Here is a 27,088-nt window from a genome sequence, read left to right on the forward strand (position 1 = left end):
CCGGGCGAGGCCCCGGTCGGCGCCGCCACCACCCCCGGCGTTGGGCGGTCATTGGCGGCGTGATCTCGCCGCGGTTCCGCGGCCCTGCTGCCGCAGCCGCCTCTGCTAGCAGAGCGCATCCGGCGGGCCGGCCCAGTGACCATGGAGGGCGCCGAGGACGGGCCGGGCCAGCAGCCGGAGCTCGACGAGGACGAAGCAGCGTATTGCCGGCGCTGGGGCGCGCAGCACGCCGGGGCCCGCGAGCTGGCCGCGCTCTACTCGCCAGGTAGGATCTTCGGGCTCCCCTCCGGGCCTGCAGTCCCCAGACCGGGCTGCGGACAGCGATCCCGGGTCCCCAGATCGGAACCGCAGCCTCAGGCCCTGATGCGGAACTCCAGCCTCGGCTTATGTTGCAAGTTTGGGGACCCCATCCCAGCGCCACTTCCAAGTCCAAGCCAGAACCCAGCCCCGAGGCTTTCTGGATGCTTAGATTCCCCATATCAAGGAACTGCAAAATCAGCTCCCGGGACTACAAACAGAGCTCCCATCGCACCCCCAGATCCCAACCCTGGCCCTGGGGCACCCGCGGCTGCAAAGACCGCCGCTGGACTTAGGGACACCCCACCCCATAACCCATTACAAGCCGGAGGCTGCTCTCAGCTACAAGCTCTGCCCCGAGCCCCGAGAAGTCACACCCCATCCCAGGTCTCCCAGATCCGGCATTCACACCCTAGGGCCCCTTCTACGCCTCAGCCAGGGTCCTGGGCTGGAAACAGTGACCTCAGCCCCCACATCTGGACACATCAGCCTCCCGCTCTGGGAACCTCAATGCAAGGGCCCCTAGCTACTGAATGCGCCAAACGCCCTTCCCCCAGCGCCCTAACCTAGCTGTAGATTCAGAGGCTGAACGTACAGATCACCGTTTCCTCCTCCTACTCCGTCACTGCCCCCCAACCAACTCCCTGCAGTAAGGACAGTCAGCCCCTCACCGGGTATTCCAGAATTCCTGGTGGGAAGGGCATTGCAAATCCTCCAGTTTAAGCTCCTCCCATACGCAAGCCACAACTCCATCCATCCCTTGCCCCTCCCCCATGGTGATGGATATATTAGCCTCCATTAGGACTTGTGTGTGGAGCCCCCATAACCCCTAGACCACAATTGAGAGACCCTTGCTCAAATTCTGCCCCCAGGCCAAGGCCCCTGTCTTCTTACCCCTGTGCCTACCATTTATGCTCCAGTAGCATCAGTCCCCACCCCCTCTCTGACTTCCTCCTGAGCCCCAGGAATCTCATTGCCTAGCCCCAAGAAGGCCAAGTGTCCCCAGGGGTTAAGGAACTGCCTTTGAGAACTCCAGAGTCAGGTGATTGGGAGCTGCCAGTGGCTCCTCTGCTGAACATAGTCGTCACTCCAAGCTTTGTTTGTCAAACATCCTGGCATTTTAACATTTGCCACCATGCACAGCCCTAGCCTGGGGTGGGCAAGGGCCCACTACCACCTTTGGAAGAGGGAATAAGATCATCCTCTTTGGCACAGTGCCTGGCATAGAGTAGGCGCTCCTTGCTGTTAATCCCATAGTCTGACTTTTCCTGTGAATCTCGAAGTAAGCTGCCTCACTTCTCTGTCCTCAGGTTCATCCCCTGGGAATCGAGGGTAAGGCCTTCTCCTTTGTGTCCATCCCTGCCCGCTTTCATTGGTTATTAGGAGTAAATGAAATCGGGCTCCCCTCCGGGCCTGCAGTCCCCCCTGCGGACAATGATCCCGGGTCCCCAGATCGGAACCCCAGCCTCAGCCCCTGATGTATCAGCTGACACCTGCTTCACCTACAGGCTTGCCCATGAGGTCAGGGGAACCCTGCCAAGCCCGCCTTTCACAAATCCTAGGACCTGGCACAGGACAGCTGCTGCTGGGAAACTGAAATCCAGAGTGGAGTGGGCTATGGGACGCTCTGGCTCCCAGACTGCAGGACCAGGCCCCAACTCCTTGGCTGTACACTTGGGGCCCATGGGATTGGTCTGAGGTTGCATCATTCCCCCCACCCCAACCCTACCGGCTTTCAACCAAATCATACCTGGGCATTCTGAGCCTCCCCTAGGGCCCACCATCTCCCCATTTTACCATGATTGCATCTTTGTCTGGTTCTGCTGTCTCCAAAGGCCCTCACTCTCTGAAGAAGAGCCATGCAGGGATCTTAGGCTGCCAACAGCCTCCTGGTACCACAGACCTGCAGCCACGGCCTAACTCCTCCTGGCATGGAGTTTGGGGGCTGGGGTATGAGGAGTGGAAGGAGGGAAACTGGCCAGACTGGTTTCTCCAAATTTGTAGGCTTCCTTCTGTCCCTTCATTATGTAACTTTGAGGAAATACCTTGATCTCTCTGGGCCTAACCTATACAATGAGCCACTAGGCTCACTACATACTAAGCAGCTTTGTCCCAGTCCCTGGTTTAGAACCTTGGGGACAAAGTGGTGAACAAGACAGGAAAAATGGGGCTGGCATTTTAGTAAGCCCAATATAGGAGGGAAGTACGTCGCTTGCCCAGTGGTGACAAGCCCTATAGAACAAATATATAAGCAGGAAAGGGGGGAACGAAATGTTGGGAGCAGTGACGTTTTAGAGGAGGGCAGTTAAGGCCTCACAGGTGTCATTTGAACAGAGTTCTGAAGGGCATGAAGATATTTGAGGAAGGATTAGTCCAGACTAGGGATACAGCAAGTGCAAAGGCCCTGAGGTGGGAGTGTGCCTGAAATGTCTTCGGAACCGCGAGGAGGCTTGTGGGTTGGACCAGAGTGGGCAAAGGGAGAGTAGGAGACGTTTCTGGGTTCCAGAACTAGATTCTTGACATTCCCGGGGCCAGAAGTGGGTTGGCATTGTAACCGTTGGCAACAATAACTAGGCAAAGACAGTTTATTGAGCCCTGTCATGTCCTGGGTATTTTCCTCACATGCACGCCTACCATCCTCACTACAGTTGTCTGAGGAGCACCTTGGCGTTAACTCCATTTACAGGAGGGGAAACTGAGGCCCCCGTGGCCTCTTCATAGAGAAGAGCATGTTCTTCCTACGCTTGTCCTGCCTGGATTGGGCTTGCCCCTGCCCGTACCAGGGAGGAAGTTGGCGAGGCCGGGGGTTGCATCTGTTTGGTTTCCCTAACGTGTGTGGCACTTCACGAGTGCCCCATCCACCTTGACAACATTTCCTGAGGCTTAGCAGAGAATAGCACCGCCACTTAGCATCGGGGCCAGAACCAGAACACTGGCGGAGGGCGTTCCAGGTTCCGTGTTCTCAGTCTCTCCTGCGGAAGTGAGCCAGCCCGAGGTGGGCGTGCAGCAGCGGGGCCAGTGCAGGTCAGCAGAGCAGAGAGAGAGGGCGCTGTGTGGGCAGAGAGCTGTGAGTCATCTGATTAGCGTGGCATGGGGTGGGGGCAATGGTGAGGGGTGAGGCAGCCTCAGACCAATCCCATGGCCCCGAGTGTACAGCCAAGGAGTTGGGGCCTGGTCCTGAGGCCGGGAGCCAGAGCGTCCCATAGCCCGCTTCACTCTGGATTTCAGTTCTGCAGCAGCAGCTGTCCTGTGCCAGGTGCCAGGATTTGTGAAAGGCCTGGCAGGCTCGGCATGATTCCCCTGACCTCATGGGCAAGCCTGTAGGGGAAGCAGGTGTCAGCTGACGCCTGCCTATGTGTACAGCACTTCTCGGGTGCTCCAGGGGTGGATGCTGAGGGCTCTCTAGAGTCAGCCGTTTACCTCCCCACTGGCTAACTACGGAGGCCCCCTGCCCTGGGAGACACAGCGGCTCTCAGTACGGGGTTCCAGGAGAGGTAGAGGGTGTCGGGAGCACTGAGCGGAGGTCCTGGCCTGTAGTCCCAGAGCTGAGCCTCGGTTCGGTCCCCCACATGGGCCTGACTGAAGCCAGGGGACAGGCATGGGGCCCCTTCCCTGGCCAGGCCTGGTCCCTGCCACACGCTGGGCCAAGCTTTCTCTCTGCCTCCCTCAGTCTTGTTCTTTTCACATTTCTTTGCCTCCCTTCCCTCTGTTTCTCTTTTATTCTCTGTGTCCCTATACTCTGTCCCTGCGTCTGTTTTTCTCTTTATTCTGTTTCTCATCTCTGTCTCTTGATTCCTGTTCTCTCTCACATCATTCTCATTCTCTCTCTCTCTCTTTCTCTCTCTCTCTCTCCTGCCTTCTCCCTCACCTCCTGTCCACTCTTTCCTGAGGTCCAGGGTCTCCTAGTGGCCAAAGGCCATCAGAAGTGCAGGTTGTTCAGAGCTTGTCTGACTGAATTAGAAGATTTGGGCCTGATGCCAGGGCTCTGGCTGTAGCCCGCCCCCAGGAAAGCAGAGATGGCCGAGGCCTGGCTCCTGACCTCCCCTGCACCTCCCAGCCCTCCACAGCCACCACACACAATCCGGCCCCCTCCCCAGGCCAAGCGGCAGTCACTGCTGTAACTCAGCCCTGTTCATGGGCCCTGGCCAGGCCAGAGGTGGCTCAAGAAAACAAGGCCCAGCGCTCTGCCAGAGGCTTGTGTCTGGGCAAAGCCCTCCCGCTCCGGGCTCTAGTCAGCCAGTCTGTAAAGTGGCAGCATGTAGACCCCTTGACCGTGCCGGCCCTGCCAGACTGACTGTCCAGGCCGTGACCTAGGTGGCTCTCAGGTGACTTTGAATAAGTCACTTCATCTCTCCCTTTCTCCCTTTGAAGGCTGGGGCAAAGGTCTACGGAGTATGGTGAGGGCTGGCTGAGGTTACTGCTGGTACTGTACCGGGCATGTAGGACGTGCTTAATGAAGGCTGTTTATTATTGCAGATGTGTTTTTTATGGACCAAAGTTGAGGCCTTGTTCTACAGAAGGATCCAGATTCCAGAGGCCAAAGAGAGTTCAGACGGGAAAATACTCAGATTCCGGGACATTCTCCATGGCAGGGGGAGAGAGCTGGGCAACCTTTGGAATCGGGACGGCCCCAAACTTCAGGCCATCGTGTCCCATTTACGAGTCAGGAATCCAGGCCCAGCTCTTCATTTTTACCCCTGAGCCTCAGTTTAGTTTTCTCATCTGAGGAATGGGATCAACAGTCCCTCCCTGGAAGGACTGAGACTTGAATGAGAGACTATGCCTCAGGCTCAAAAACTCAGATGACTGCAGGGGCCTGGCCAGGACTGTCACCAAGGAAAGCCACCCAATATGAGGCCACCAGTAGGGGAGGGACCAGGGGGAACTGAACCTAGGCTCAGCTCTGGGACTACAGGCCAGGACCCCCTTCTGATGGGGCAACCCCTGCTGCTCATGCCCCAGGGTGGTCAGAGTCCTATGTTCTCAAGGGAAGCAGGAAATAGGAATTTCATGTGAGTTTTGTGTATGTGTAGCTAATTTTTTTTTTTAACTGAGAGCAAAATATGCTAGAGGGAGTGGGTCTGTGGCATCTCTGATGTGGGCTAAACCTGGCACCCCAGCTGTGATAGGCCTCCGTGGGTATCATCCATTGTTATTGTCATTGTCATTTTATCTCAGGCTCAAAAACTCAGATGACTGCAGGGGCCTGGCCAATACTGTTGCCAGGTTGGGCAGTGAGTAAACAAGTTGGCATTGAGGAATCACCTGTCCCTTGCCTGCAGCTCACGCCCCCCCCCCTCCCCGCCCCCGCCCCCGCCCCAGGCTTCCTGCTTCTGAGTCCCAGGCCTTGGCCACAAAGAGGAACCAGATGGGGAAGGCCCTGCTGGGCCAATCATGGTGGCCTGAGCTGGAGGCTGCTGCGGTGGCAGGGCCACATGACCCAAAGAAAACTGCCCCTGACCAAGAAGCAGGAAGCAAGGGGTTCGAGGCTCTCTGCTGCTGCTGCATGACCCCTGTAGCTATGCCTGGACCTCAGTATCCGCATCTGCATGAGAAGGGACTAAGGGAATGTGACTCTGGGCACAGTCCTTCCCCACTCTGGATCTTGGTCTTTTCACAGGGCACAGAGAGGGCAGCTATTCTGATCTGACTCAGGGAGCAGCTTGCTGCTGTATGACCTGAACAAGGCCTTTCTCTCTCAGCCTCTTTCCCTATCAGGGACAAAGGATGTTTCCTTCCCAAGCTGCTTTGGGAAGAGGAGCCCAAAGACAAAGCCTGGCAGTTTTTCCTTTAGGATTATCATAGTGGAATTTTATTCGACAAGCATTTATTGAGCACCAACTGTGTGCCAGGGTCCTGGTGAGCAAACCAGACAGGCCTCCTGAGTTCACATTTGGACACACGGTGACAGTCCCTCTATGTTGGGGGAACCCCGGGGGGGTCAGAGGAGGAATCACGGATGGCTTCCTGGAGGCAGAGGTTCCAGGTTGAGGTTTTTAAGGGCAGTGCCAAAGTCAGCCTGGTGTGGAGGGGTGAAGGAAACAGCATATCCAAAGCACTAAAGAGAGGAGAGGACAGATACAGGAGAAAACTTGATGTGCCTTGGCCCCTTTGATGGCGAATCACTCGCTGCCTGGTCTATTGTTTAAGGTGATCCTGTCCCAGAATGTGGTCAGGGTCATGGCGGGAGGGACCAGGGACAACAGGACAAGTAAGAGCAGGGTCTCAGGAGCCAGATCCTCTGGCCACAGGATCCTGGTCTGTAGCTGACTAGCTGGGTAGTTTTGAGTTACTTCCTTGGGACCACCCTGACCCTCAGATTTCTTATCTGCAAAATAGCATCACCTCAGCTGGTACCCGGCACATGGTAACTGCTTAGTAGATGTTAAACACTAATGATAAGGAAGTTATTATCATTAAGAGTCTTCCATGCCCTTGAGACCCGCTGCCTGGGAAAGCAGTATTCTCAGAGGCCCTGTCACAAATTCTGTGTCACCCACATGCTATTTTTATTTCCTGTTACTTTTTTAAAATTTTGATTTAAAATGACAAGAAAAGACTTTGGATAGTACATTCACAAATTTTAAATTCAAAAAGGCGTAAGTGAAACGCTAGTCTTAACTATAGTTTTTGTGTTTGGTATAAATGCCTGCTGTTTGCGCTCACCGGTATGTCCTGGATGTTCTAACGTGTGCACACCCTGGCTATTTCCTGGTCGCAGAGATGCTGTGGACCAGAGTAATTTGGCTGGTCCCCAGGCCATGGACACTTAGGTTATTTCCAATGGTTTGACACCTCAAACAAAGCTGCAGTAAGTAAATCAGCTTGTCCAAGCTCATGTGCCTATTAAAAATATGTGGCAACATTTTTTTTTTTTAATTCTCATCCATGGATTCTTTCCCACTGATTTTTAGAGGGAGTAGAAGGGAAAGGAAGAGACAGAGAGAAAGAAACATCATTATGAGAGAGACACGTTGATTGGTTGCCTCCTGCACACGCCACTACGGAAGCAGGGGATCGAACCTACAACCAAAGTGCATGCCCTTGACCGGAATCGAACCCAGGACGCTTCAGTCCCCGGGGCTGAAGCTGTACTCACTGAGCCAAACGGGCTAGGGTAACATTTAAAGAGGAGATTCCCCACCCACGTCCTGATTCTGGCTTCTCCTGGGAATTAGAAGCTGCCCTCCATGCTCCCCTCTCCCCTCTCTCCGCACAGGCAAGCGCTTCCAGGAGTGGTGCTGTGTGGTCCTGTGTTTCAGCCTCATTGCCCACAACGTGGTCCACCTCCTGCTGCTGGCCCGCTGGGAGCACACGCCCTTCGTCATGCTGGGTGTCGGTGAGTGCCCATGGCTCTGTTGCCGGCCTCCGTTTCCACGGGGCCAGGGACGTACCTAGTGTCTGTGCCCCTCTGATGGCGACTTGCACATGTGTATACATGCGTGCTCATGTGTGTGCACACAATTCAGTACGTGCTGTGGGAACTCCGCCTCTCAGTCAGTGGCACCTGTCACTTGAGCCAAAATCCTTAGAGGGCGTCATCCTTAGCTCCTCTTTCTTTCACATTCCACATCCAAAGCATCAGCAAATATTCTTGGCTCTACTTTCAAAATGCATTCAGAATCCAACCATTACTCTTTACCTGCACTGTCCCCACCCTGGTCCAGCCACCATCCTCTCCTGCCTGGTCTATTGTAGGAGCCTCCTCCCTGGTCTCCCCACTTGCACCTTTGCTTCCATTCCCCACACAGCTAGAGGGCCCCTGTTAGCACCTCAGTCATGTCATGCCACCCCCCTGTATATTAAGAATGAAACACCAACTTTTCAGCATAGCCTGGCCCCAGCTCCTCAGACCTCATCTCCCTCCACTCTTCTCTGGCTCACGTTGGTCCCACCACACTGGCCTCTTTACTGTGCCTCTGCTATGTACTGGGCACACTCCTACCCCAGGGCCTTTGCATATGCTTCCTCCTGTGCCTGGAACACTTCCTATACATACCTACATAGCTCATACCTCATCCAATTCTCTGCTCAGACAGAGGTCACCTCTTCAGGGAGCCCCCAATTACTCTTTGGGAGCCCCCAAAATAGCAGTCCTGTTATACACTAGCCCCTTACCCTACTCTTTTATGCAACACATTTCTTTATTTATTATGTGTTTTCCCCTACTCAAATGTCCGCTTCTTGAGAGTAGAGATTTTTGTCTGTTCACCACTATGTCCCCAGCCCCAAGCACAAGGCCACACACAGTAGGTGCTTGATAAATATTTGTTGAATGAATGAATGAGCAAGCTGCAACTTATTAGTACCTACTGAGTGTTTTCTCCCGGTCAGTCCGCACCCATCCACAGCCTCGGAGGTAGATGCTATAGTCGTCATCATTTTTCAGATGAGGAAACTGAGGCTCAGAGAAGGGACTGGCCTAGAGTTGCACACACCTCAAGCCGGAAGCACGACATAGTTCTTAAGTCACTGTTTCCACTTCTAGCGTCCAGCTCCCACAATCTCATTAAAAGCATTCTGGCCACCTAAGCCAGTAGTGCTCAGGCTAAATAAGCCATCTGGGTTTAGGGTAGGAGTGAGCATGTGCGAGGGGGCCAGGCCAGCTGGAGGGGAGACTAACCCATCCATCCAGCGCTGGGGAGCCTGGGCCCCACCCACAGGAACCAGATGTGCCAGACGTGCCCCTCTGCCCGGGGGTGAGAGGGACCTGCACCTCCAGCCTCTCATTCAAGGACCATAATGCAGACAGTGTGAGCCTTAAAGCCCCATCTGAGGTGGTGACAAGCAGGCCCCTGCAGACCTGGGTTCAAGTCCCCGCTCCACCACCTCTTGGCTGCGTGGCCTTGGGCAGGTGTCATTGCATCTCTGAGCCTCATTTTCCACATCTTCTCAGGGAAGCTGCCCACAGTCCTTGCCTCCTAGAGCTAGTGTGAGGGCAACATGCAGGTGTGCATAACTGCTGAGAGGGCCAGTGACTGAATAGAGGGGTGGCAGGCCCACTCACCAGGGCTTGGGCCGTCTGCCTCAATGGCCGGTTTAACAGTGGATATTTCCCGAGTGCCTACATGCCAGGCCCAAGGCTGGGCACTTTTAACTCTTGGTGGCAGCCTAGTGAGAAGGTTCGGATCACCATCCTCTGAGTAGCCAGGTGACTTGCCCATTGGCCCTCACCCAGGCAGCAGCAGAGTCTGGGGTCACATATTCAGAACTGCGTGGCGCCTGAACCGGGGACTGTGCAGCCACCGGTTAGCACTGAGCGGAGAGGGTGTTCTAGACGGTGGGCCCCGCTTGGGCAAAGGATTGGCAGCCTCAAAGCCTACGTGCGTGTTATCTGAGCCGGGACAGTGGGCATCCCAGGCAGGTCGTCAGCCCCTTCCAGGGTTGGGACCAGGCAGCTGCCAGCCCTGGGCCCAGGCCATCTCTGACTGTCCAGTCCGTGCATCTGATTGCAGCTTCCCAATCTCATACTTTTGCCTCTGGGCTGATAAGAACAGACAATCCCGATAGCAGTGTTTACACAGTCCCTAATCGGTTTAAGTAGCTGCACTGATTTCTCTGTTAACTGCGTAGGCTGTAAGGGCACTGTGCCACCTACAGAGCCCGCCCCCATCCAGCATTATCTCCCCAGAGGTTCCGGTGCCTCTGCAAGGCCTTTGAAACAAGACAAAGCAGAAGCACGAAAAGGTGCCCAGTTAATAAGCGCAAACAGATGGTGCAGTGCTGCTCACACAATCAAGATAAGGGAGTAGGCGGGGAAGAGGTAAGGTCAGTGACATTTGTGTAGAGACCTGAAAGAGGGGAGGGCGGGGGCCTGCTATTCTAGGCAAAGGGAACTGCAAGTGCAAAGATCCTGAGGCTGTTGTCTGGCCAGTGCTTTGGGGAATAGAGAGGAGGCCGGGGTTTTATTCTAAAGGCTGTGAGCAGTCAGTCATTTGTGAGTTTCCCACGGGGAGCTGATCCTGCAGGGAAAATGCAGGGGCCAGGGAGCCAGGGCCAGAGAGGAGGCAAAGATGGTGCCCCAGACGTGGGTAGGGCAGAGGAGGTGGTGAGAAGTTGTCAGATTAGGAGTGAGCCGTGAAAGGTGAGCCACTCATATGCTGCCAGATTGGCTGTGGAGGTGAGAGGGGTGGGGTCAGCGGCTACTCCAGGCTTTTGGCCTGAATGGATGAGGCTGAAGGAGCTGGCTTGAGGGTAGATGCTTGAAATGCCTGCCTGAGAGCCAAAGGAAGGTTGTCTGTCTAGCAGGGAGTTGGAAATCCCAGTGAAGAATCAGGGAAGGCAGCTAGAGATCAAAATCTGGGAGGCCTGTCCTAGCCAGCGTGGCTCAGTGGTTGAGCATCGATCTCTAAAGAAACAGAAGGTCACGGTTCGATTCCCAGTCAGGGCACAATGACCGGGCTGTGGGTTCGATCCCTGGTGTGGGGTGTGCAGGAAGCAGCCGATCAGTGATTCTCTCTTTTCATTGATATTTCTATCTCTCTCTCTCTCTCTCTCTGAAAATCAGTTAAAAAATCTCCCTTCCTCTCTGAAATCAATAAAAACATTAGAAGATAGATAGATAGATAGATAGATAGATAGATAGATAGATAGATAGATATAGAGATATTTTTTTTAATCTGGGAGGTCTAGAGGGTAGAGATGGTGTTTGAAGCTCAGGTGCACCCCCCAGAACTGAGTAGGAGCAGAGCCCGAGCCACTGGTGCTTCCAGGCTGGGGAGAGGAGGACGAGCCAGCCAAGGGGTGGGAGGCAGGGCAAGAGAATATGTTTCCAGAAGACTCGGCGGGCAGTGGGGGGACCACTGGGCAGGCATTAGGGACCTGACCGGGGCTACTGTTGTGAATGATGAGTGAACAGATGAACAGCCCTGGGGGCGCTGAGCTGTGCTGCGCTTGGGGGAAGTAGAGGAAGAGGACGTGGACTTGTGAGTTGGTCTTTGGAAGAGAGAGTAGGAGTTTTCTGCCAGACAAACAGGAGAGGGTGTTCCAGGTGAGGGGCACAGGGGGTGCAAGGTCCGCAGTGAGGACACAGGTCACATGGCCTCAGGTCATGGCCGGCCTGCTAGGTCAGGCGGAGCATCTGAGCTCAAAGCTAGGGTTTGGCTCAGGACCATATTGGACCAGCCCGCCGCAGTGTCCACTCCGTCTCGTCACTCTGTCTCCGTACCAGGCCCTGAGCTGGGCAGAGGCGAAGCAGTCCCTGCTGGGTGACTTGTGGGGAAGTGGGCCCCCACCGAGGGGCCCCGGGTTTGTCTCAAGGTCACCCATTGAGTCAAGATAGCCTGGCGTGAGTCATCCCCTATTCCTACCCCCACCCCAGTGTCCTGCAGAGAGGGAGGTAACTGAACCGAAGGCATCCCCAGGGTGAGCCAGCTGCCAGCCACCGCCACCAGCTGGGACAAAGAAGCTTCTGTGTGCCCGCCTCTGCCACCCCTGCCCCCATTAAAGCAGCCTCAGGCAGCAGGCCTGGAGTCTAAAAACATCCATCCTCAGAGGCCTGGGGATCACAGAGCCATTTCCTCCCAGAAGGGGAGAACTCATTCTCTCCTAGAATGATTCCTGACCTCTGTTCTAGCATACATCCCTCCTGGCCCCGCAGCCCGCAAAGGCCGGTGCTGGTCATGTGACAGATGACAAGGCTCTGAGAGGAGCGTAATGTTTAAACCACTAACTATAGCTACATTTGGGGAGCTCTTACTATGTCCCATGCTAAGCACGTGACTTGCATTAGCGCATCTTACTAACTTGATTTTAGTTAGGTGAAGTGAGTACTATTAAAATTCCTATTTCCCAGACGAACAGGAAGGTTCAGTGTCATCCTTAACGCCTTGCAATGGTCCTTGGCCACTTGCTAGGAGCCCTGTGTGGCCTGAGCAGTCCTTACCCCAGTCTCATTTTCTCCTCTGGAAGTCAAGATATGATAGGGCCCATCTCAGTACACATGAAGCGAGATAATACACTTTTTAAAATAGGCCTTACTTTTTTTAAGTATGTTTTTATTGATTTTTAGAGCTAGAGGAAGGGAGAGAGAGAAACATCCTGCAATCCTCCTACTGGGGATCGAGCCGCAACCCAGGCATGTGCCCTGACCAGGAATCAAACCATTGACCTCTTGGTTCACAGGTCGCCACTCAACCACTGACCCACACCGGCTGGGCTAGAACAATTTTAGATTTACAGAAAATGAGCGGATAGTAAAGAGAGTTCCCATAAAACCCTGTCCCCAGTTTCCCCTATTATTAACATCTTATATCTTACATTAGTACCATACATTGGTTATAATCACTGTTCCAATATGGATACATTATGAGGAACTAAAGTCCATACTTTGTTCAGGTGGCCTTTGTACCTAAGGTCCTCCTTCTGTTCCAGGATCCTCTTCAGGATTCCACGTCACGCGACATGTAGTTGTCATGTCCCTTCAGGCTCCCCGGGACTGTGACAGTTTCTCAGATTTTCCTTATTTTCAGTGACCGTCACAGTTTTGAGGACTGGAATTTGATTGGCTGCCCCTCCACTGGAATTTGTCTAGTGTTTTTCTTACACTGGGTAAGATGTTTTGAGAGGAAGAGCTCGGAGGTAAATTGTCATTTTTTTAAAAATTTATTTGTATTGATTTCAGAGAGGAATGGAGAGGGAGAGAGAGACAGAAACATCAATGATGAGAGAATCATTGATCGCCCCCCACAGGGGACTGAGCCCGCAACCCAGGCATATGCCCTGACCAGGAGTCGAACGCTGATCTCCTGGTTTGTAGGTCAACGCTCAACCACTGAGCCACACCGGCTGGGCTAAATTGTCATTTTCATCACATCATAGCAAGGTGCATACTGTCAACATGACTCAGCATTGTGGTGTTGACCCTGCCCCTGGTCCAGGTGGTTTGCCAACTTTCTCCACTGCAGAGTTACTCTCCTCCCCCTTCCATACTGCATCCTCTTTGGAAGGAAGCCACTGTGCACAGCCCATAGTTAAGGTGCGGGGAGCTCTGGTCCCCAGTAATGCGCTTTTTAACGCCTGCATAGCGCCAGGCACACGAAAGTGCTCCAGTCTTAACTGTCATCACAAACATTGTTTTTCTAATGCAGATGCTTCTCAATTTAGGATGGGGTTACAGCCCAGTAAAATACCGTAAGTCAAAAATGTATTTAATACACCTAACCTGCTGAACACCATTGTTTAGCCTAGCCCACCTTAAATGTGTTTGGAACACTTAACATTAACCTACAGTTGGACAAAATCATCGCACAAAGCTTATTTATAATGAACTGTTAAATACCATGATTTATTATGTGTATTGCTTTTGAACCATTGTAAAGTTGGAAAGTCCTAAGTTGAACCATCGTAAGTCAGGGACATCTGTATTGTTTTCGTTGTTACTTCTGTTCTCTGGAAGGATTAAATGCTTAGGATGATTACAGAGATCAGATGTGTAACCAGCTTAGGACTGGCCTTGGTACAGTGTAGGGATTAAAAGAGTTAAAACTTTTAAGGTGCTGACATAGAGCCTGGTACCTAAAGTACCCAACAAATGTCAAGTAAAAATAAACAGCTGAAATCGTCACCCAAGAGAAATGGGGCTTATGTCTACACACAGGTTTATATGTGGACATTTTCACGGACATTCAGGTATGGCACTTGAGTCATACCTGAAAACAACCCAGACATCCAGTAGTGAAATGGATAAACACACTGGGTACATCCAGACCAGGGGTGGGCAAACTGTTTGACTCGAGGGCCACAATGGGTTCTTAAACTGGACCGGAGGGCCGGAACAAAAGCATGGATGGAGTGTTTGTGTGAACTAATATAAATTCAAAGTAAACATCATTACATAAAAGGGTACGGTCTTTTTTTTTTTTAGTTTTATTCATTTCAAACGGGCCGGATCCGGCCCGTGGGCCGTAGTTTGCCCATGGCTGATCCAGACAATGGAATATGACTCGGCAATAAAAAGGATGAATTGCTGATGCATCACCTACATGGGTGATTCTAGAAGCATTATGCTCATGAAAGAAGCTAGACTCAAAAAAGCACATACTACTTATGTGAATCCATTTATGTGAAGTTCTAGAATATGCAAAACCAATCTATGATAAGAAGCAGATCAGTGGTTGCGTGGAATATTAGGGGGCACAAGGTCACACTCACTGGGAGGCTGCCTTCACGTGTAGGCAGCATTTGGAGGCATCATTAGCCCTGGCCGGTGTTTCTCACTGGTTAGAGCATTGGTCGCTCACTGAAAGGTTGCAGGTTCAATTCCAGGTGAATAGCACATACCTGAGTTGCAGTTTGCTCCCTACCCCCAAGTCGGGAGCACTCAACCACTGAGCCACACCGGCCGACCCACTGTCTCTGAAAAGCAATGGAAAAAATATCCCCAGGTGAAGATAAATAAATAAATAGCTTGGCCGGCTTGGCTTCGTGGTTAAACGTTGACCTATGAACCAGGAAGTCATGGTTCAGTTCCCAGTCAGGGCACATGCCTGGGTTGCAGGCTCGATACCCAGTGCAGGGAGTGCAGGAGGCAGCCAATCAATGATTTTCTGTCGTCATTGATGTTTCTATCTCTCCTTTCCCCTTCCTCTCTGAAATCAATAAAAATATATTTTTTAAAAACAGATAGATAGATAGAACATCGTTAGTCAGAGTTGTCAGGATAGAGCCTCAGGAGTCACTTCACTATGCAAGTAAAGATGCTGAGGCCCAGAGAGGGCACGGGACTTGCCCAAGGTGACACAGCAATATAGTAGCAAGAGATGAGGCCCCTGATTCTTGATCTAGATTCACCTTAGCTCTTGTCCACATACCCTATTGTCGCTCCTGGTGGACACAAGGTAGTGTGTATAGAGCAGTGGTTCTCAACCTTCCTAATGCCGCGACCCTTCAATACAGTTCCTCATGTTGTGGTGACCCCCAATTTCATTGTTACAAATGGAACATAATTACAGCATAGTGATTAATCACAAAAACAATATGTAATTATATATGTGTTTTCTGATGGTTTTAGGCGACCCCTGTGAAAGGGTCGTTCGATCCCCAAAGGGGTCGCAACCCGCAGGTTGAGAACCGCTGGTATAGAGCATCCTGTAGTATGCAGTAGGAGCTCTATTAATGCCCCTGGACTTACTGGGGTGCAGTTTAAGGGCATGAAAGGGTGCTGATTTTAGAGGCAGGTAGACCTGCCTCTTCCCATACCCTGGCTACCACTTCCATGTCATGGGACTCCGAGGTCGGGGGGACTTCTCAGAGCCCCTTTCCTTATCCAAGAAGAGGGGATAGTAAATGACACCGTCTCATGCGGTGACCGTGCCGTGATAGAAATAAAGCACAGAGACGTGACCAGGAGCACCTGCCGAGAGGCTGGCCTTCACCAGGGGGTTGGGTGATGTTTGCCCTGACCTGGAAGACTGAGGAGGAGCCAGCCACTCGGGGCTCTTCAGGGAGGGGAGGGGTGCCGGCCAAGGAATCAGCAAGTGCAGAGCCCTGTCTCCTGTCTTACTGGCCTCCCTGACTCTTGCCCGGGTCCACCCTCCCGGCATTGTCATTGAGGAGCCGGACGGCCCAGCCCTGGGTGGGGCGCTGAGTATACAGGCCCAGAGGGCCCTGCTGAGCCCTGACCCTCCCCAACCCAGCCACCTGTGTCACCCTATGGCTTATCTTTCAGCTTCCGCATGCCAGGAGGTAGTGCTTGTCCCGACCTGCCCGCCTGGCCTTGTCACCAAGAACTTGCAGGTGGCTCCATAGAGCTGTGTCTCCCTTCCCCCACTGTCTGTCCCATGTTCGATATCCATGGGGTGGAGGCTCCAGCCCTCTGGAAAGTCTTCATTCACGGCTACCCTTTAACTTGGGTCCAGATACTTACAAGCCCACAGTGACTTGCATGCCCACTCTTGCCCCCTCATTTATGACCCCCTTTCCGGGGACTTTTCTGCAGCCTACACAGTGGCCCGGTGACCTGGTCTCTTGTCACCAAGGGGCCAAGGGCTCTAGCAGAACTCAAAGAACCCTTAAATGGCCTTGCTGGGCCTTGAACAAGTTCACCAGAGAAACTGAGAGTGGGGAGGGGGAGGGAAAGAGTGTGCCTGAAGTCACATGACCCAGTGGACTACCCTGACAATCACTGAGTGAGAACTGCATTCATTCCCTGCCATGTTCATAGCTTTTCCTGCCTGTGTCTCTGCCACAGGGACAGTGAGCTCAATATCTGGTGCGTCTCTGGTTCCAGAGCTTGGTGCACAATACAGGGTCTCACAGAATGTTGCTTACAGACTAAATGACCGAATAACAACAGCATCGATAATAATAGGTATGGAGGGGTTACTGTGTGCCAGGGACTGTACTTCGTGTTTACATTGATGAATTCAGTGAGTCTGTACAGAACCCCTGATAAGTGCCAGGAACCAGGATACAGCCATAGACAAAAGCCTAAAATCCCTGACCTTGTGGGCTGACATCCTTGTGAGGGACACAGTAATCAGAAAAATGAAGTCCAAGGCGACAGGCGCTTGGACAAAAGGAGACAGGAGATAGGAAATGCTGGAAGGTGAGAGGGGATACAATTTTATTTTATTAGTTATTTTTTTAACATGTTTATTGATTTCAGAGAGGAAGGGGAAGAGAGAGAGAGAGAGAGATAGAAACATCAATGATGAGAGAGAATCATTGATCGGCTGCCTCATGCACACCCCACACTGGAGATTGAGCCCACAACCCAGGCATGTGCCCTGACCAGGAATCGAATCGTGACCTCCTGGTTCAGTGATCGACGCTCAACCACTGAGCCATGTCCGCTGGGCAAGAGCAGGTACGATTTTAGATCCGGTGTCCTCGGAGGACTTTGAGTGAAGAGCTGAAGGAAGTGAAGAGTGAACTGTGTTACATCTTGGGAAAGAATGTTCCAGGCAGAGGGGAAAGCAAATGTGAAGACCCAAGACATGTAAGGGTGTCAAGGGAAAGGGAACACAGCAAGAGGGCCAACCAAGATGCAGTGAGAGGGGAGTGTGATGGGAGTGGCACTGGGGTGTTACCTGGACAGGTGGTCACCTCTCTGCCTCAGTTTCCCCAGGTGTACGATGGTGATGGTTCATCCTGTTGTGTTAGATTTGATCCTCAAGGCTGGTTAAGAGCCCAGCTCTGCCACTTGCCATCTATGCTACCTCGTTCTAGTAACTTCTGTTCTCCAAACCTCAGTTCCCATCTCTATAAACTAAAAATAAAAATGGTACCAACTTCTAACAGAGTATGAGCACTGTAACAGAGCGGGCTCCCCTGTGCGGGGCACCTGAGGGTCCGCTCCGCCCAGGGAACGGTTAGGCTGATCTGAGCATGCCCAGTGTGTTCTCTCCAGTCCCCACAGCTCCCCTGGGGCAGAACAAGGAAAGGGCCAGAACCAGACTGAGGCTCCATTCACAGGACAGAGAGCCCCCACGTAGGGAAGGGACGGCCTCTCCCCTAACAAAAGAGTGAACGAGCAAGCAAGCCAGTGAGGGAATGCTGGGCTCCCTGGTTTGGAGTGGGCAGATGGCGAGATGTCCCTGTGTGCCCCCTGCCCCCCTCGCCGTTCTCACTCTGGTCTTGTCCACAGTTGCAGGGGCTCTCATTGCTGACTTCTTGTCTGGCCTGGTGCACTGGGGAGCCGACACTTGGGGTTCCGTGGAGCTGCCCATTGTGGGGAAGGTGCGTATATTGACCCAGCCCCAGCCCGTCTCCTCTGGAAGGAGGTCGGGCTCTCTGACGTTGGGTGAGTTCCCTCTCCTGTCTGAGCCTCTGTTTCCCTGTCTTAGGGTGGGAAAGAGGGTGGAGCTTGTCTCATAGCCCAGGTCGGGAGGCAGGCCCAAAGGGGAGCAGTACCAGCCCGTGGTCCCGGCCAGGTCATTTCGACCAGTCTTCTGCTAGAACTAGACTGTGAAGGCTGGGTGGGGCATGGTGGAATGTTCTGGCATCCCAGAGCCAAGGAGGTGAGCTCAAATTATGTGTGTGTTGGAGACTGGGAGTGGCCGGCCAGCATAGACAGACTGGCTGGATCTATCCCCACTCCCGCCTCCCTATCCCACCCCAGGCTTTCATCCGGCCGTTCCGGGAGCATCACATCGACCCAACAGCCATCACACGTCATGACTTCATCGAGACCAATGGGGACAACTGCCTGGTGACACTGCTGCCCTTGCTGAACATGGCCTACCAGTTCCACACCCAGAGCCCTGGTGAGTGTGCCAGCTGGTGGTGGGCCTTCAGGGGGCCATGGAGACACACAATCATGTGCCCATGAGCCTCCTGTGGCTTGTGTGTGGGGGGGGGGGCTCACAGTGTTATAAAAAATGTTGTTACCTTCATGTAAAATTGGGATATTTGACATAAAGGCCTGTGTTTCCAGCTTCTCTTAAACATTCCGATCTGGCCACCCTGGGCCCTTGTTCCCACTTGTCTTCCTCACTGGGCTGGAGCGAAGTGCAGCTGCCACCTTTAGACAAGAATGCACTCTCCCCAATTTGCCACAGTCGCCACTACTCCCTGCTCTCCCACATCCCCCACCCCCTTGCGTATTTGTATGACCTAACTAAGAGCTGGTTTTGCTGCCCTGGCTTAGTAGAAAGAGGATCAGCTGTGAACTCGGACAGTCCTGCATTCAAATCTCTGCCCTACCTATTTTAGGGAGGGAACTTGTCCCAAAATAAGTCACTTCATCTCCCTGAGCCTTATCTGTCAGGTGGGGAAACTGCCCTTCCTTTTCCAGGTCTTGTTTTAACAATTTGACACCGCACTGATCCTCAGAGCAACCTCCCTGTGGGTAGATGTGATGAGTATCTGTGGTAGTAGGTGCTGTGGTGCCCCTCCCACACCCTCTTCCCAAGGGGGTGGAACCATCCCTCACTGCTGCTGTGAGGGGGGCCGCTAACAACTCCCAGCTGCCCCTTCTGAGAACGGCTAGGGCAGGTCCCACCTCTCCCCTGAGGATAAGCCTAAAGCGAGTGACAGGAAACACCTACAGAAGACCAGCCCCCTCATTTCTGAATGGGACCGACTCTACGGAGCCATTCACACTCCAGAGTTCCCCTCAGGATCGGCTAAGGCAAGACCCCCCCCACCCCATCTTTGCTTAGCTCTTCTCCTGTCCTGCTTCCCTCATTCCCTCAGATGTTCTTCCAGAAGAGAGGATTCCCCTCACTCCCTCACCCCCCGATAAATCACAGAGCCCCCAAATCCTTCTCAGCTGTGCTTCTAGGGAACCTGGACACAGACTTATTTCCTTTTTTAAAAGTATATTTTGGTTGATTTCAGAGAGGAAGGAAGAGGGAGAGAGAGAGAGAGAGAAACATCAATGATGAGAGAGAATCATTGATTGGCTGCCTCCTGCACATCCCCTACTGGGGATTGAGACCAAAACCCGGGCATGTGCCTTGACCGGGAATCCAACCATGATCTCCTGGTTCATAGGTCGACACTCAACCACTGAACCACACCAGCTGGGCAACTTACTCCCGTTTTATTGATGAGGAAGTTAAGACTCAAAGAGCCAGGGCCACTGACCCAGGTTCATACAGCCAAGAAATGTCATAGCAGCGATCTGAGCCCAGTGCTGCAACTCTAGAGCCCACATTATTGTTATTTATGCTTATTCATTATCTGCCCACTGAGCAAAGGGGAGTCTGAGCTTGCCGCTGGGGCCACATGGGAGGCTGCAGGGAGGTCTGGGTGCTACCCTGGGATGGGAGCTGCCTGGAGCTGGTGGTCGGCCCCCAACCCCATGTGACAATTAGGTGGGCCTTATGGGTACCCACCCTCTCCCCACCCTGCAGAAGCCCTGGAGCAGCTGTACCCCTGGAAATGCTTCGTCTTCTGCCTGATCATCTTTGGCACCTTCACCAACCAGATTCACAAGTGGTCACACACGTACTTTGGCCTACCGCGCTGGGTCATCCTCCTGCAGGACTGGCATGTCATCCTGCCACGTAAACACCATCGAATCCACCACGTCTCACCCCACGAGACCTACTTCTGCATCACCACAGGTGCGGCTAGAAGGCGGCATAGAACAGGACACACACCCCTCCCACTCCAGCTACAACTCCATCCTCAGGGTCAGGAGGGCACAGGTCACAGTGGAAGGTCATGCAGTCCTTGCCGTGTGAGAACATTCTCTCAGAACACATTTATTGAGCACCTTCTATATGCCAGGCACTCTTCTAGGTGCTAAGGACACAGCCATAAACAAGACAGAACTTCCCCAACCCCACCTTATGGAACAAATATTTATTAAGCACCTACTATATGCCAGGCACTGCTCTGCTCTGGGCTTAGGACACAGCACTGAACAATACTGGCAAAAATCCTGTCTTCAAGGCATTTACATTCTAATAGGGGACATTCCAGACAATAAACAAGCCCTATATCTGATAGTGCTAACTGCTATGGAGGAAAATAAGGCAGGGGTGGAAGGAAATGGGGAAATTTTCCCTTTAAGTGGGGTGGTCCGGGAAGCCCTCACTGAGAACGTGACATTGAAACTGAGGGAGAAAGTCATGCAGATCTGAAAGAAGAGCACTGCCGGTTGCAGGAACAGTGTGCAAAGGCCCCGAGGCAGGAGCATGCACTTTTGTTTGAGGAGCTGCAAGGAGGCTATTGTGACTGGAGTGGAGGGCTTATGAGAGGAAGTATGTCAGGAGAGAGGACCAAGTCCAGGTCTGAGAAATGCTACGGAGGAAAACATGGCAGGGTGAAGGGCAGAGAGTCATGGGGTGTGGGGGCGAGGGGAGTGGCTGTTCATGGAAGGAGATCAGAAAGCTGGAATGTGGTAGGAGTGCAAATACTTGCAGATAAATAAGGAAGGACCAATCCAAGCAAAGGGAATAGCAAGTACAAATGTCCTGAGGCAGGAAGATGCCTAGAGTGGCTGAGGAACAGTCAGGAGGCACATATGCCGTTGGCAATGGGCCAGTGCCACCAGAGAGGTGAGGTGAATCAGGTGAGCGTGTTTTCTAGGACAAGTTGGGTTTCTTCCAAGGTTAAGTATATAAGGTGCTATCAAGTCAGACCAAGTTAGGTTCACCTGTCATCTCCTCCATGTGTGCCTTCAGAGGACTCAAGCCTCCCCGGATGTGGTGTTTTTCATCCACAAAATGGGTCTGCAGGCACTTCCTTCACGTACCAGCTTTTCTGGGTGTGAATGGCAAGATGGCAGATGCAAAGTGCTTGGCACATAGTAGGTACTCGATAAGCTACTGGGGCTTAGGAGAGGGATTGTTTTGTTTTTCTGGAGGCAGAACTGAGAGCCACAAAAAAAAATTTTTTTTTGCGAGGCGAGTCATACTCTTTGAGAGAAGGTGGAGGGGATAGAATTTAGGCCATTTAGGAGTTCAGTGAACTGCTTAGCCAGGCCTGGGATCAATCTTGGTTTGGCCTGCTACTAATTGGAAAACTCCCCTCTAAGTTTTCATTTTCTCATGTGGAAAAAGGGACTGATAATAGTATCTACCTTGTTTGGTTGGGAGATTGTAATGCAGATATGAAATAAATTTGTGAGAAATATGAATTGAGCACCTACTATGTGCTAGATACCATTCTTGGCATGGGATGAACAGTGAAAAAACATGAGGTTCTGCTGTTCAAGGCTGACATTCTAGTTGAGGGTTGGGGAGAAAACTCAACAAAATAACATGGAAGTGCTGAATTAATGAGATTAGTTACATTATCAGGAAGGCTATAAAGAAAAGAGGGGCATCACAGGCCTGGAGTGTGGTTTAAGTGGTGGTCAGGGAAGGCTTCCTGGGAGAGGTGGCATTTGAGCCCAGTGATAAGAGATGCTGCCACTATGCTTAGCATACAGTAAGTGCTCAATAAGAAAGTGAATGAATGAGGGTATGAGGGCATGTCTGAGCGTTCCTGAGCCCATTGGTGGGAGGCCCCTGTTCCTAGATTCCTTGATCAGTCCTTGTCCCCTCCCTTCTGCCAACCCACTCGCTATTGCTCCTGCCTCAGGTAGGACCAGCTCTCTCTCTATTCCCTCAACCGCTCCTCTCCCATTCAACCCCTTGGTGCCCTGTTTCTGCTGCAGGTTGGCTCAACTACCCTCTGGAGAAGATGGCTTTCTGGAGACGCCTAGAGGACCTTATCCAGGGCCTGACGGGCGAGAAGCCTCGGGCAGATGACATGAAGTGGGCCCAGAAGATCAAATAACGCCTCCAGCCTGCCACCTCATTGCCAACCTTCCTTGGCCCCCCCAAACCGAAGCCATCTGCCAAATTCCAGCCTTCCTCGTGCTGGCCCCTCCACGTGGAGAGGACGCCTCCTGAGCTGGGCCTGGGCACCCCCGGCCCACCCTTTGTGACACACAATACTTGAGCCACTGATTTTTCATTTCCCTTTTTTTTCCGTTTCCTTTCCTCAGCCCCCTCCCTAGTTACCTGAGCTGCTCTGTCTGCCAAGCCTGACTGCAGAGTAAGGAGCCCTTTGGGTAGAGGGGACGTTCACCCACTCCCCACACTCTGACTCCCCCAGCCCCACTGGGCAGCCCTTCCGTGTGGCTGGTGTTAAGGCCACTAATCCTCTTGTCTGTCCCTCCTTGTCTTCTCCCAGTGGTCTAGGAGCCCCTAGGCTCACCTGAGTGTCCCTGGAGCATTGCCCTGCAAACTGACCCTAAAGGCCTTGGGGGACAGCCCCTGCCCAGCCTGTCTATTTAAGGATAGCAAAGTACAGCAGGGGTCAGAGGGCAGGTGGCCAGAAGAAGCCAGAATCCCCTGCCCAAGTCTGGACCTTCCCCTCCCCTCCCCGATCTGCCCACGTGATCCCAGCCAGAGCTGATGTTTCTACATGAAAGAAGGACGGCTTCACAGGGCACAGCCCCTACGAGGGTCTGACCATTTGGAAGGGGACACAGTACCCCCTCTGGCCAGGGGGCTGTCAGAGAAGGAAGAGAGGGCTTTTTTTTTTTTTAAAGGTGCTTGCTTGTTTAATGTAAATAATAGAAAGCCTTAATATCTTTTCTGTAACACGGAGTGATATTTTAATGTCATGTTTTGGATGTACATAATATATTTATAACAAAGCAGCAAGAGTCTACTTCACCTGGGCTGCCTCCTGTTTCCTGGTTGGCTGGGGAAGGGGTGTAAGAAGTTTGGAGGGTAAGGCCCTACCCCTAGCCTCTTCCTAGCTCCCCTCCCCACCCCCCAACTCTGGGCTCAGGATGGGGGCTTTGTCACCTGAGACAGTGAATTAATGTTGATATCCACTTCAAACACTTGGAGTGGATCCATGATTTGGTCAGGAATGGTCCTCTTACAGGAGATCATGATGATAGAGTATTAAGGCTGATCCCCGTTAGTGAATTCCTTCAGCAAATGTTTATTGGCATTTAGTGTGTGCCAGGCTCTGACCTGGACCCTGGGGCACAGCAGTGAACATAAACAGAAAATGACTTACCCTAGTGGAGATGACCTCCTGGGTAGAGGGACAATAAACAGAAATAAATGCACATGGGCATTCAGATGTTGATTTGTAAAGAAAATCAAACAGCATAGAGAAAGCAGAGTGGGGCTGTTTGGCAGTGTGGTCTGGGATGGCCTGTCTGTCTGACAGGTGACATTTGAGCTGAGATCTAGAGGAAGATAAGGAGCCAGCTGAGGAAAGAATTGGGGAAAGAGGCCTCTTGACTGGACAGCAAGTGCAAAGGTCCTGAGGCAGGAACAACTTGGGGTTTTTAAGAGACAGTGTGATTGGACTGAAGTGAGCAAGGGGAAGGTGGAAGATGAGGTTAAAAAAGACATTACACAGAACCTCTTGGGCTGAGGCAAGTGGGGAGACAACATTTCAGACAAATGAGTAACTTGTTCATTCATTGAACAAATAATTATAAGGCATTTCCTATGTGCTAGGCACTGGGGTTCAGTAGTGAACACTACACGCATTACAATCAATATCTAGTCTGGGCTAGAGAATTTCTGCAGTATTAGAAGAAAAAGCCTGTTGAGGACAGAGAAATGACAAAAGACTCTTAGAGCAGTCACAGATAAAGCTCTTTTTAAAAATTGTGACCCATAACTTTAATTTCCTTAAAGTTTGTCTCCCACTAGATTTTTTGACTTGTGACTGTCTAAAGGGACCACAAAAGGAAGGGGTTTTAGAATTCATCAACTCATAAGTTACAGAAAACTTAAGCAAAAATAATTTTATATAAGTTCATATAACTGAAAAGTTCACAAGAGGTTTTGACTTAAAGTTTGGCAAGACTCGGGCTCACATGACTCATCAGAACGTAGTCTCTAACTAGTTCTTGTTTTTCTCTGAGTTGACATTGGACCAGCGAGGCAATCTCAGTGGGAAGTCTCCTTTCCCAGCAGTTACAGCAAAAGCCCCAGGGCAGGTTCTCATTGGCCTGGATTGGGTCATGTGTTTATTCCTGAACCAGTCACCATGGGGGAGGGAGGGCATGGTGGTGGAGAGGTGTTCTGATTGGCCAGGGCTGAAACATGTTCACCTGGAATTGCAGAGGCAGGATCAACACTTCCCAAGCCACAGGATGTGAGGAGAGAGGGATGGCTCCCAAAAGAAAAGGTGTTATCAAAGAAATCCACAGTGGAATGGGCCAACAACCAAACCCTTTGGAGGGGCCAGAAAAGCAGTCTTGGGGTTTAGGTGTTGGTTTCCCACTCCCAGGCCTGCTGGAGAGATTTTCCAGGCCCTACCAACCTGAGTTAGTTCTCCTGAGCCGGCAAATAAACAGCCTGAGTCCACAGAGGTGAAGTGACTTGCCCACAGCTAGTAAGGCAGAGCCGGGCCTCACGCTCAGACCAGTTCCATACTCTTGAATTCAAAAATGTGTTCAAAACCAGAAGGAGGCCCAGCAGCCATGGCTCAGTGGTAGAGCATCGACCTATGAACCAGGAGGTCACCGTTCGATACCTGGTCAGGGCACATGCCTGAGTTGCAGGCTCGATCCCCAGTAGGAGGCGTGCAGGAGGCAACTGATCAATGATTCTCTCCCATCACTGATGTTTCTATGTCTCCCTCTCCCTTCCTCTCTGAAATAAAAACAAACAAACACACACACAAAAAAAACAGGAGGTATGTTTTGCGTCAAGTCAGGAGTGTGAGGGTCATTTGTGAGATGGGTGTGTTGCAAACAAGTGCCTATATGAGAACGGGACAGGGGAAATGGTAGTACCTACTGAGTCCTTGTCATGTGCCAGACTGTGGAGACCTCTCTACATCGGGTCCTATCAGGCAGTCCCTGCAGCTCTGAAAGGGGAATACACCCAGCCCCATTTGCAAATGGGGAAACTGAGGCAACGAGGTCATGTAACATACCCAAAACTAGTAGATGGCAGGGCTGGAATCAGCCCTAATCTGACCCAGAGCCATTGTGCTCTAACACCTGCCTGCGGCCCATGTGGAGAGAGGGAGGGGAGGAGGTAGGTGTCCCGTGAAACGTGTCCCCTATGAGAAAACAGCAACAGGGCAGGATGAGAAACAGCAGCTGACACTGAGAACTTGGATAGCCTGGAGCCATCAGGCCCCAAAGGGCACCTGCTATTCATAAGGAACTGGGCTTGGGGTGGTAAATAAATACACAATACAATATACAGATGATGTACTGTAGGATTGTATACCTGAGACCTATATAATTTTATTAACCAATGTCACCCAATGAAATTCAAGTAAAAATATTTTTAAATAAAGTTAAATAAAGAGGAGCTGCAAACCCAGATTTTTTAAATGCTGGTTCCATTTTTTAAACATACCTTGGGCAAAATAAAATAGGTATGTGTGGGTTGACTTCTGCCCGGGACATCCCAGCTGGTGTGGGGAAGGCCGGGCTTTAGGTGGACTTGTGCTGCTATCTGGTGGTGGAGTGAGGCAGGTGGTAGTGCAGGAAAACAGGGGTTTCCATCTCGGTGCTCACTTCTTACCAGTAGAGGGGTCTGGGCAGGGTACCTGCACCCAACTTTAACCCATCTCCTTTTGATAAACCTAAAATTTCAAGCTCCCCTCTTAAGCATTATTTTGTAATAGTAATGCATACAAAAAGTAAAGAATTAGAATCAAACAATATAAAAGGGTCTAGAGCAGAGGTCAGCTGATTGCAGCCAGTAGGCCAAATTGGGCCCACCTGTTTTTCTATGGCCCCATGAGCATTTAAATAAATTTCTTTTGCCAAAACCGGTTTGGCTCAGTGGATAGAGCATCGGCCTGCAGACTGAAAGGTCCCAGGTTCGATTCTGGTCAAGGGCATGTACCTGGGTTGCGGGCACATCCCCAGTGGGGGATGTGCAGGAGGCGGCTGATCGATGTTTCTCTCTCATCGATGTTTCTGACTATCTCTCTCCCTTCCTCTCTAAAACTCAATAAAATATATTTAAAAATAAAATAAAATAAAAATCTCTTTTATTGATTTTTAGAGAGACCAAGGAAGAGGGAGATGGAAGGGGGGGGGGGACATTGATTTGTTGTTCCATTGATTTATGCATTCATTGGATGATTCTTGTATGTGTACTAATCAGGGATTGAACCCACAATCTTGGCATATTGGGGCAATGCTCTAACCCAAGAGCATTTTTTTAAATTTATTTTTTACAATATATTTTTATTGATTTCAGAGAGGAAGAGAGAGGGAGAGATAGAAACAACAATGATGAGAGAGAATCATTGATTGGCTGCCTCCTGCACGGCCCCTACTAGGGACTGAGCCTACAACCTGGACATGTGCCCTTGACCAGAATCAAACCCGAGACCCTTCAGTTCATAGGCCAACGCTCTCTCCACTGAGCCCAACCGGATAGGGCCTATGAGCATTTTC

The 27,088-nt window shown here is 51.7% G+C and overlaps 1 protein-coding gene across 1 annotated transcript; it reads left to right on the plus strand.

Moving 5' to 3' along the window:
* The first annotated feature begins 30 nt into the window (after positions 1-30).
* Positions 31-25,331, plus strand: PEDS1 (plasmanylethanolamine desaturase 1). Its single transcript, XM_059705325.1, has 6 exons — positions 31-265; positions 7,517-7,636; positions 17,885-17,976; positions 18,359-18,503; positions 20,097-20,309; positions 22,352-25,331. Exons 1-6 carry the CDS (start codon positions 142-144, stop codon positions 22,471-22,473), a joined length of 816 nt encoding a protein of 271 aa, XP_059561308.1. The 5' UTR covers positions 31-141; the 3' UTR covers positions 22,474-25,331.
* Positions 25,332-27,088: the final 1,757 nt, after the last annotated feature.

Source organism: Myotis daubentonii, chromosome 8 (assembly GCF_963259705.1).
Source record: "Myotis daubentonii chromosome 8, mMyoDau2.1, whole genome shotgun sequence".
Lineage (NCBI taxonomy): Eukaryota > Metazoa > Chordata > Mammalia > Chiroptera > Vespertilionidae > Myotis > Myotis daubentonii.